The sequence below is a fragment of the Zeugodacus cucurbitae genome, chromosome 5 (assembly GCF_028554725.1).
Source record: "Zeugodacus cucurbitae isolate PBARC_wt_2022May chromosome 5, idZeuCucr1.2, whole genome shotgun sequence".
Taxonomy (NCBI): domain Eukaryota; kingdom Metazoa; phylum Arthropoda; class Insecta; order Diptera; family Tephritidae; genus Zeugodacus; species Zeugodacus cucurbitae.
In genome coordinates, this window is record NC_071670.1 from 58,211,745 (window position 1) to 58,223,430 (window position 11,686).

Below are 11,686 nucleotides of genomic sequence, written 5' to 3' on the forward strand. Positions count from 1 at the left end.
AACAAGCTGTCCGCTAGCGGTGCGAGATAAATAACAGAACAACAGCGCGAGATTATGCAAGAAAGAAGAATTTAAGGGAATTCTTGGATGCATTATTGTCTTTTATTTTTTTTTTCTAAGAAACTTTGTAGTTCACAACGGTAAATAAGAGACTGAAAATAGCACCCGAAGCTGTCTACTCTGAATACCTTTAATAGTTCTACTCTAGACAATTATTCTTATCATTGTTTTTATTTTTCTCTCATGTCAGGTCTTCCGTCAACTGGAACGTCCTGCTGAATTGGAACGTTTGCAGTATTTGAAGGGTGTTGTAAAGACACATCGCGAAAAATTCATCACGACCATATTAAATAATACAGATGTGTTAAATTTTAACGAATTAGTAGCGAAGGAGTTAGCAAAATATGAGGTGGTGAGTACAGTACTTAATATAATCTAATTTATGAAAAGTACGGAAATGCTAAACTATAAAGCATATATTATTATTATTCAGCAATTTTATAATAAAATCCGCAAAAAAAATCTTGTGCGTAGGCCGGGAATCGAACCCGGATCAACTGCTTGGAAGGCAACTATGCTGACCATTACACCACCAACGCCACATAGGCTTTAGCTGCTGCTTCAAAATGCATACTCTCGAAGTCTCACTTTAATTCACGCACTTGTAGTTTAATCCAAGCACTACATGATTGTGTAACTCATTTAATTTTATTTTTATTTTGAGATAAGAGCGCATGCCAATGACCTCTTTATGTCGTATGACAGCAGTGTGTTGCTTTCAAGTGTCACAATATTCTAAAGTTTTATACTAAATATATACATATTTATTTATGTAAATATATAATATATACATGTAGCACAGAGAGTATCATAGTTTTTTTCACCTAAAACTAGACGAGTTAGATATAAGATTGTATATACCAGGGTGACGAGTAGAGTTGAAATATGATTGTCAGTCCGTCTGTTTGAAATTTACATTATTCCTTGGCACCATGAGAGGGTTTGTTTTTCAGATGGGCGAAATTAGACCGAAATCGGGTCACGCCCTCAAAATGGCTTTAAAGTGCTATAAGTAAGCCGTAAATGAAAAAAAATTATACAGAGGATCACACTAAGCATATTTGAATGATTTTTTTTGGAAAAGTGGGCCTCTATATATATCATGAACTACTAAAGTTATACCTACTAAACTTTTGGTAGTCATTTTCTTTATATCGGTTTATAACCACGCCTACCTCCCATTCAATGGTAATGTTGAGTTCTTTAACTCACTAACGAAAAAGGCAGAAAATAGCTTCACTCATATTAAAAATGGAAAATGGGCGTGGCGTCGCCCACTTATGGATTAAAAACATTATATCAGAAACTACTCGACCATTTTCAACGAAATTAGGTTCAAAACATTTTTTTTGATTCCAATGGTATAGTTTGAAAATGGCCGAAATCGGTTCACAACCACGACACTTTTCCTTGTACCACAATAAAGAAGTCATTCTAATTCGTTCACCAGTGAAGATATCGGAAAAAAACTTTGCATAAATAATGTATTTCTAGTGTGGCAACGCCGTCAAAATGTCGCCGAAAACGGACTATAACTATTCAAGGCTCCTCAGTGCTTGTGTAATTTTTTACTGAAAATGTTTGTAAATCTCTCAGATATCCGAATGAAATGTGGATGGAGATGTGTTTCTTTTAATATTGTGACTCTGTGCCAAAAATGAGCATATTTCCTCTAGCCGCCATAAACCCGATAAACGGATTTTCAAACTTCCGATGGACTTTATATCGTATATATCAGGAAATATATGAGATATCTTAACAAGAATAAGTAAACATATAGTCTTGGATATAATGTATATACCATATATATAATACAAATAATAATTTTCGTTATTCTATTGGACTTTACATCGAGTATACGTGACGAAATGTGCGTTATCTTAATAAAATTAAAAAATATATTGCGAGAGTATATGTTCGGTTGCACCCGAACTTAGCTCTGCCTTACTTATTTTCTGAGTATTTAACCCGCTTTGAAGGATACTTTGGAGAATAACCTTATAGTCTATCTAAACGATGTCCAGAGTTCAAAAACAAAATATTATAGGGAATTTACTGAGGAATTAGGGATCTCAAGTTACAACTGACATTATAATGAATAAAAGAAATAAGGTAGCATTAAGCGAATGACTTTTAAGGAGTTAGTTCAGTTCAGAACCCTTAAAAATTCTTAATTTGAACAATTAGCTGTGGAAAACATAAAAAGTTATAAAATTTCTCTTTGCCAGATTTCATTAAATATGAATTTAAGTGAATAAAAATATTTTTGTTGACATTGTGATGCAAAATGGCGACTAGAGGACCAACTTTTAAAAGCAACAGTGATTTTAGAAATGCTACAACAATAAAACGAATTAAATAAATATTTTTCCTAATATTTTACAAATTTAATAATCCTTTAAGCCAAAAAAAAATCGATTTTTGAAAATCCCAGACTGACCTAACCCCTTAAGCCCATTAATATAATACTTCAATGTTCCTATAGGAAATAACAAAAACGTTTAATTTATGTAAATTGCGGCAAACAAGACAAAGCCATTAAGTGTAGCATGTCAACCAAAATTTACCTATCAAACTCACCCATCACACATACAATATCCTTATCCCCTTATGTATAAATAATAATAATAATAATAACATCATCTCATTACCCCACACACACATGCAGGCCGTGCAGGAAGCCGCCGAGGGTGGTCTACTCATTCAGGCCGATAAAGACTTTCCAGAGCCCTATGAGCGCTGGAGCATTTTACAAGCTGTGTTCTTCTCATCGACTGTGTTAACGACAATAGGTAAGTGCCCAAAGCAACAGTGCAAGACACACATACAAACATATAAAGACGCTATGAGCAACAGTTCATACTGTGCTTGAAAGCCACAGAAAAACAAAAGCAATTTCAAATATTATTTTTGCATGAAGATGTTCGGCAGCAATATAAACAAAAACACAAGTGAATAATAAACACATGCACATTATAAACGGGGGAAGAAAGGAGTAAGTCAAGCTGTGAAGCAGAAAAACTTTTACTTTCCATCCTTTCGGCATCCTTTTTGCATACTGTGTGGAAAAATGTTGTTGCTTTCTTCCTGCCGGCCACCAAATGTATATTTACTTTATTTTTACCGTTATTTTTAGGTTATGGCAACATAGTGCCCGTAACGACAGGCGGACGTGCGTTCTGCATTTGCTTCGCGCTGATCGGCATTCCATTTACGCTCACCGTCATCGCAGATTGGGGTCGGCTCTTCGCGACGGCCGTCTCAGTGCTGGGCAAATATATGCCAAGTAAGTAGTGCAACAGCACCAACTTCTCGAAAATGCACATTTCCGTACAGGTATATACAGCTGTGGTCAATATAATAAGTACAGACGAATGCAATTTTGAATTAATTCGATTTTGACGATATTCTCGATATTGTCATTGAAAGTTTACCAAATATTAGACCCCTGCATTTATTGTTCCGAAATTACGGATACATTTTCCTCAATGTTGCATTTCGCCAACATAGATCCCCAGCATACATCGTTGGTCATCGAGTCATTATAATCATCTCGGTAGATTCTGACTCGAACGTTACTTCAAAATCTTATTTTATTCAATAGATCTAGCCATATCCAAAAAGACTTCTCCCAGGCATTGCTGATAGTGAAGTGTGATCCATTTCCAGGTTTCCTACTTTTCTAAAAAACATTCTTTGGAATTTATTTTTTAAAGATTATCTCTATCAAATGTTGGGGGCGGCTACGTTTCAGATGATTCATCCGTTGAGTCCAATTTTCAATAACTCGTTCGAGCATTTCGACTGGTAACTGGGGAATGCCACGTGTGATGTTTTGCTCCAAGGACTGAATCGAAGTGGGTTTGACCGCATAGACTTTAGACTTTATATATCTCCAAGGGAAAAAGTCTAACGGTGTGATATCACACGATGTTGGTAGCCAATCGATCAGCCCAAAAAGTGAAATTAGCTGCTCACCGAAATGTTCGCTCGTGTTGATTGACGCGAGGTGTGTGATGTGGCGCCGTCTTGTTGAAACCAAGACCCAGCTCACGAGCTGCAATTTCAGACATCAAATAGTCGGTTATTGATGATTCCACCGGCCTACAAACCACACCAAACCGTTGTTTTTCTGGATGAAATGCCAGTTCTTGAATCTCTTTTGCTTTGGGTTGATATTCGTCCCAAATGCGGAAATTTAGTTTATCTAAATTAAGCCAAAAATGGGTCTAACCGCTGAACAGAATTTGGCTCGAAAACGTCGGATCTTCTTGGAACTTCACAAGAGCCCATAGAGCGAGGCGATGTAGCTTGGGAAGGTCGAGCGGCTGCTATATTTTCTTCACTGCGTGCTGGACGTGGCCTATTCGGTCCAATAATAAATGCTGGAACTGTAGCTCATTCATCATTCAGTCTTAAACATTTTTTGAGAACTTCGTTTTGTCTGCCTTCTTATTTGGACCATATGTGTGTGCAAATATAAATGCACATCGCTGAAGACATTACTTATTCACGCATCCTTTGTATTCCACTTATATTTTATTTTCATCTTTTTCGCAGAAGTACCGAACTTTACGAATTTCATTGGCAAAACATGGTTCTACGCCGTTTTGGCCGTTTGCTTTCTGGGCGTCTACTTGGCTGCGGGCGCTTGGTTGTTGCTGCTGTGGGAGGATGACTGGACATTCTTTGACGGATTCTACTTTTGCTTCATCACAATGACAACCATTGGCTTTGGCGATCTGGTGCCGAGTATGTAGAGCTTTCACTTCTTACTCTCCCCTCTCTCATCCACTCGCTTTCTCATTATTATCTCTATTTTCTTTTCTCGTTCATTGCAGAAAAACCAAATTACATGCTGCTCTGCACTTTATACATTCTCATCGGTCTGGCGCTAACTTCCACCATTATCGAGCTGGTGCGTCGACAATATGCCACCAGTTGGGCGAAGCTGCAAGTGAGTGTTGCATGCTGTGTAACGGTTATTATTAGCTGCATGGCAATAAATTCTCGACGCGTTTGGGCTAAATCAATTATGAAACTTTTGTAACACTTCTTATTCTTTCTACGCTTCTTTGTTGTTTGTTGTCTTTACGCGCTCGTTTTTCTCATTCGTTTTTTTTTCATCTGCTTTTTTGTTTTTCTTTTTTTCTTCACTTCTTTATTGCTTCTAGGAACTTTCCGGTCCGATGGCGGAGACATTGCGGCGTCTAGGCGAAACTGCTGGCTATGGTTTGGACTACATGGCCTTGCAAAAAGTATTAACGGTATGTATGTTTGTATTTGTAGTTGCTCATAGTGAAAGTTAGCGAGGAATCTTAATTGTGTAGATAGTTTAATGGTTTTTCTTTATGATAAACAAAAACTATTTTTAATAGTTTTAGTTTGTTTCTAATATGGATTAATCGTTAATGAAATAATTATAGTATTATACTTACATATAACTGTATATATTCGCAAATGTAAATATGTAAAAAAGATAATTGACCCATAAGATTATTATAACTCAGATAACCCTGAGTAGTAAGGTTCTATTTTTATGGAACCTATACTTAAAACCCATTACTTTCATTGACTATTTTATGGTCAAATTATAAATCTCCGATAAACTTCCATGAGCAACCCCTTCCCGAACAGACCAAAACTCTCTCTATTTTAGATAAGTCAAAATACTCTAAGCTGCTATCAAAAACCCATTCAAGAGCCAGAAAGTTATTTTTTGTCTAAATTCCTTTAAAATACTTAGTCCGCAGTTGTGTTAAGCTAGTAGATGGTCTAAGGTTAGGTTAGGTCAAGGGATAAATCTCCACGACTGCAAGTTTCTCTGCACCACTTGGACATACGATGTCTATTGTGGCACCCTAATACTCTTAACGGATCCAAAGACCCTTAAAATTAGACAAAGCGCTTTACATAGTTCTTAAGCCGGTGTATGTCGGTTTCCGTCAACATTCCGTCTGAACATTGAAGGAGGAAGTGCTTGGACGATTCGGTTTCCTCCAAGCAGTTTTGGCAACTTGCGTCTGGCTTGGTCCCCAATTTCGACGCATGTGTACCTATTACTCAATTTCCAGTAAGCACACCAATGATCTTCCTAAGGGATAGCAGCTAGAAGGACCGTTTTCAGAAATGAAGATGCTTCCTAAGGGATAGCAGCTAGAAGGATCGTTTTCAGAAATGTTCTCTCGAACAACGGATCGAACCACGGATCTCTCACTCGCTTTCCCTCCGGCGTCAATGTGGCTAAGGTACTCTTTGTTGAACTTGATTCCCACTGCAATTTCCAGCGATTCCGCAGTAGCGGGGTACCCCCCACAAGTTGGAATTCAAAGAAGTTCAAAGCTACTGATAAAAATGTTCGACACTTCCTAACTATCCTAGAACTACGAAGCAGTATGTATCCTGCTACCTTCAAGGTAACTATCTCTGCCTGAAAGACGCAACAATCGGCAGGCAGCTTAAAGCTGGAGTTGACTGAGAGCTGCTGGCCAAAGACTCCTCTTCCCACCTTCCCTTTGAGCTTCGATCCATCCATGACATCTAATTCTTATTATACGTTGGATTTCAAAACATTTTTTTCTGCGTCGTTTTCGGTTTATCCCAACCTAACCTCGACCATGATTTTTTTTATCAAATAATTTTTTTAAATTATTCGGATACTCTTAATAAGAAATTAAAACTATTATATTGGTCAACTTAGTGATTTCTATCATTAATCGAAGTGCTCCACCTTCGTTATATACTCTGATAGGCCACTAATATAATTTTATGTGCCATCTAGGGAAACTATCTAATATCTTTGATGGTATAACTACTTTATGTCGTTATTTGTTGGTTTATTTCGTCTCCAACAATAAGATTCAAATAGTTCAATTCTGATATTTCGGCCAGGAATCAATCCTATGGCTAACGTAAGCTTCATATAGGGGGTTTAAAGTTCGAAAGAATTTTTAGAATCTAGTTCCTTTTCTGAATTGATCAATTGATCCTAAGATTTTGTACATAAATATAACATGTATTTATGCTTGTATACATGCTTTTATTAATAATTTTAGTTCTAAAATATTTTCCACTCTAATATGTCGTTACTTACTGTTTTTTACTAACCAAATGTTTCGAAAACTACATTTTAATTATTTTTTAAATACTATAGCGTTCGGTAGATGATGTAAAATTAAAGAAATTATTACCCGTAAGCTTTTCAAGATATTTTATATTTAAAAATATAAGTTAGCCGAAAAGCAAAATTATCGCTTTATTTCATGCAAAGCTTATATTCAGCGCAAATATTGGAATACATTTTTCTCGATTTTCTTTGGTCATACAAATTTAAATAATTCATCCACTTTATAGGAGCAATTCTATTTCCATAAAAACAAATATTACCTTATCCTAAAAAATTATATATTCATCCTCCACATAAATAATAGACAAACATTAGACCTATAATTTCCGTCATATATTAGCTTAAGATATATAAATACTGCTGCTGCTTTCTTAAGCTTTTAACCAAAACAATGAACTTGTATGCTCTGCTCTGATTAAAAATCTTAATATTGTAGTTTATTTAAATTTCAAATACTATTTGATTTTAAAAATCATTTCCAATTATATTTAAGCTTAATTTAATATTAAAGCTTTCATAAAAAGCTTTGCTGATCTTCAGTGCTTCCAAAACTTAAGCTTATATAAGCTCACATGCATAATAAATACCCAAAAAAAGACTTAAACACATATTTATTATAAGCTTCACTCATCTAGTATCTATAATAAAAAATAATTTGTATTATTTTCCCTCATGTCAAAGGTCTCAATGCCCAAATGGAATACCGGCACGAAGAAGGACAATGCGGACATTGCCGCATTGGAGGCCATAACCAATGCGCTGCTCAAAGAAGTGAAAGAGGCACAAGAGAACAAACCAAAAGTGTTAAAAATAGTCATTTACGAAACATCGGTCTAAGCTAAGCAACGGTACTAAATTACAATTACAAAATAATTAAGTCTAGTTATAACAATCAAGATAATATGAGTAAGATATAAAATTAGCAATTAATAATAAAATATAATTTCACTTCAGTTCAATTTAATGTTACGAAGCGCACAAATTTTTACAAGAAACAGTGAAAGAAAGAGAAACTCGCCAATAAACATTTAAGTAGCACTAAAACACGAAACTGTAATTTCCAAGCATACTTTTAGGCCGTCGCCGGCATTGTAGCTAACTAACTTTATGTTGTCTGTATGTAATATTGCGAACAATTGATTGATTGTATAGGCAACCACGAAAGCTTGGAAATCGTTTGTAAGCATATCTAAGTCTAGCTTAGTAGAGTAAGGCTTCCATAAATTTAAATGTAATTAGCAAGTAATTGAGTGTGGTTGTAGTCGGTAGATAAATAGCAGCGATATTTGTAGTTTTTAGTTTTAGACTTTGATTTTATATGTTAAATTAGTAAACTGTAATATTTTTTATAATTTATTATAAACAAAAAAGTGCGAGTGAGCGCAAGTTGGAAAAGTCACTCATACGGCATGGCTAACGCCAAGTGGAGCCAGTAAAGTGAAATCCTTACAGTGTAGCAGTAGAACAACTACATATTAGTAGCAATTATGTTATTTATTTAGCTTAAGTCGTAGCGTATTGTATTGATTTACTTATAATATTTGTTACTTTTAATAAAAAAGACTTAAATATAAATTTTTGTGTTACTCATTTTTGTACAAAATTAACAAGAAAATCGTTAATCTCTACAGTACCTTGGATCTAGAGAAAGGCTTGTATTGGTTTGATTTGACTTTTACTATTAAACGAAAATATGTTCACGAATATATTTCTACGCAAAATTTGTAAGTCCGGAATATCGAGAATTGATATATTTTGTATATATGAGAACCTGGTTCTCCCGATCTATTACTTAAACAGACGTTATACTTAACTTGAGCTCGCTTGACTTCTGCTTTGAACTCCTTTGACCTCGATATGACCCCAAGCTTGACCTCAAGTGACCCCCAGCCTTATTTTTATCCCAACTAAAATTTTCCAATATTTTATAATGCAAAATAATATATATTTCCTCTAATTTAAACTGATATATAGCCATCGCTTCTCCTCTATATAATCTCTTCCTCATTTTCTTCTTATAAGCCCGTTACAAAAATTTATAAATGCCTATATTCTAACCTCATCATTCATTCACCCCCAAACCCAGGAGTCGCTCGCGGCTTTATTTGCCTCTCACATATTTACACCCATAAATAACACACAAAATTAGTTCCATTAGTACTTAACATACTCGTCTATGCATATGTTCGCATTAGCATATTTCTTCCGAAATAAATCAATGTAACTTCAAACTAACAGTAATAACCTTTTATGCTACCCATATCTCAAACTCCCCTTTTTTTGCGCGCACGCGACCTACCAACAACTCATGATTTCTATATTAACATAAATGTCAGGCATTTAGCACATTTCGCCCATAAAATTGCGTGATAACGGTAGAAAAAAAGAGGAAACCGCCAAAAAATAAAACAAAAAGAATGTATCTTTGCGTGTGGGTTTGTATGTGTGTGAGAGAGTTAAAATGGGGAACTCGGGGGTACACAGTGCTGACACTGAGAAAGTACGTTTGAAGAATAGATTTATGTATAAGTGTGTGGCTTGTACATATGTTTGTATGTGCTTATATGGCAGCCTGTCTGTATGTATGTAAACACAGAAGGATGTTCCCTCATTATGCGCGTGTCTAAACATAACTCACTAGTTTATTAAATATTTTGATTTCGTGTTGAATAATTGTGTTGGGAAATTTATGGCGCTATGAGTATATAAATGTTTTGGTTTTTCTATTACATAGAGAATATGAGTTATTTCATACCATAGTCATATATGTAACTATTAATGTGAACATAATAATGTTTGCGCTTAAGTTTTTTGGCGTATTTGGGAGTGCAGTGAAGCTTTCGAAGACAAATTGTTAAAATTTATGGCACTGCAACGAAATTCTGTTACGCAACGAAATTTCGTCACACTTAAATTTAGTTAGTGTCACATAGTTAGAGTGGAGATTTAATTATTTTTCTATTTTATGATGTAAAAAATAGACAAAAAAATTTAAGGTTGCCACCTGTTCGATTATACAAAGACAAAAAACCACCTTATAGAAAATTCAAAGTCAAGAAATTAAATAAAAGAAAAACTGCAAAAGCAATTTGCAATTTACAATTTTTTTAGAAGAGATGCCACCAGTTTAAATATTTCAGTTACAAAAGCGAAAAGAAAAAAACACTAACAACAATAATTGATTACAATACCAGAACAAAATAATATAAATTAGATAAATATCGAAAATATTTTTGCTGAGGGTTGCCACCTTTATATTTTTTTAATTAATTAAATTGTTACTATTAAAAAAATACTTGAACGTGGATTATAACAAACTTCAAAGATTTCTATAGACACACAATTTTTGAGCTTGGTTGCCACCTGTCCGAATAATTTAATTAAAGTAGTTTGAACGGTATCGAATGAGATTTCATAATCCAAAAAAAATATTAAAATATAAATTGCACTTCAAGTCTAAAAAACCAATGTCACTGTCACTAGAATATGGAAAACAGCCCACGTGGAACCCATAAAATTCAATCAATTCCATATTTTTCAATTTGGCAGAAAAATTGTGTAATACAATTTGGATGTAGCTCTATAACTACAAAACAAAATGTTATATATTTTCGGAGGATGAAATAGCGGACCTTTGGTGATACACCTCGCTTCATCTCAATGAAAATGATTGAGTTGACCTCTTAATTGCTTCTGCATCTACCATACTCTCTGGTTCAGACCGCAAGGATTTTTTTCTGTTCTCAGACCTCAAGGAAGTGCTTTTAGGAAAGAATTTGATCGACAATGAACGGGAACAGAATCAAGACTGGGGTTTCTTGAAGCAAAATACAAACTGTTCTCCGAAAATAATATCATTTAAAGATCGATCGATCGTTGATAGATAATACCAAAAGTCTTTAAAATATAAACTCTTCGCTTACTTAGAAAATATATCTTCAATATCTTTATCTTTATATATCTACTATTTCAACTAAAATCAAAAACAAAGTCTTTAAATTTTGCTAATTGTATTTACTTCACCTTCGCAGACACATATATACATATTCCACATAGGAGCTTCTAAGCTCTTTCATATATTTATTATTTACATATATTTATTTAACAGATATGTATATAGACATAAGCGACGTATCACATATAGTTCAAAAACTATAAAACTAACCGAACGGCGACCAGCTTGCAATTTAAATGGCTGTTAATGCATACATTTACTAAAAAAAGTCAAGCAAAACGGAAAATTCACTGAAATGCAATTTGAATGAATATGACGCATTGCATTGTTGATATACGTAAGTGCAAGTTTTTTTCTGTTTTTGTTTTTTAGAATGGAAGATCTATATGCTATTCTTACTTAACTACAAGTGCTTTTAGAAACATCTATATAAATATGTATGTACGTATATAGAAAAACAAAATATATAATATTTATGTAGGTAAGCTCATGACCCATTTTAAATAAAGTTTAAGCATAAGTGCATACATTTTTTTGTTTTGAAT

The 11,686-nt window shown here is 34.3% G+C and overlaps 1 protein-coding gene and 1 non-coding gene across 10 annotated transcripts in view; one reads left to right on the forward strand and one right to left on the reverse strand.

Annotated features, from left to right (window-relative positions):
- The window catches only part of LOC105210013 (TWiK family of potassium channels protein 7), a 57,863-nt gene extending 49,785 nt beyond the window's left edge, over window positions 1-8,078 (forward strand). For all 9 annotated transcript variants that reach the window (XM_054230561.1, XM_011180723.3, XM_054230566.1 and 6 more), the window contains 7 exons: window positions 251-412; window positions 2,729-2,852; window positions 3,197-3,346; window positions 4,621-4,812; window positions 4,902-5,017; window positions 5,235-5,327; window positions 7,868-8,078. In XM_054230561.1, coding sequence (XP_054086536.1) covers window positions 251-412; window positions 2,729-2,852; window positions 3,197-3,346; window positions 4,621-4,812; window positions 4,902-5,017; window positions 5,235-5,327; window positions 7,868-8,023 — 993 coding nt within the window. In that variant the 3' untranslated portion in view covers window positions 8,024-8,078. The remainder of the gene's footprint in view (window positions 1-250; window positions 413-2,728; window positions 2,853-3,196; window positions 3,347-4,620; window positions 4,813-4,901; window positions 5,018-5,234; window positions 5,328-7,867) is intronic.
- On the reverse strand, window positions 528-599 carry Trnag-ucc (transfer RNA glycine (anticodon UCC)). Its single transcript has one exon. It is a non-coding gene; the product is annotated as a tRNA-Gly (tRNA).
- Window positions 8,079-11,686: the final 3,608 nt, after the last annotated feature.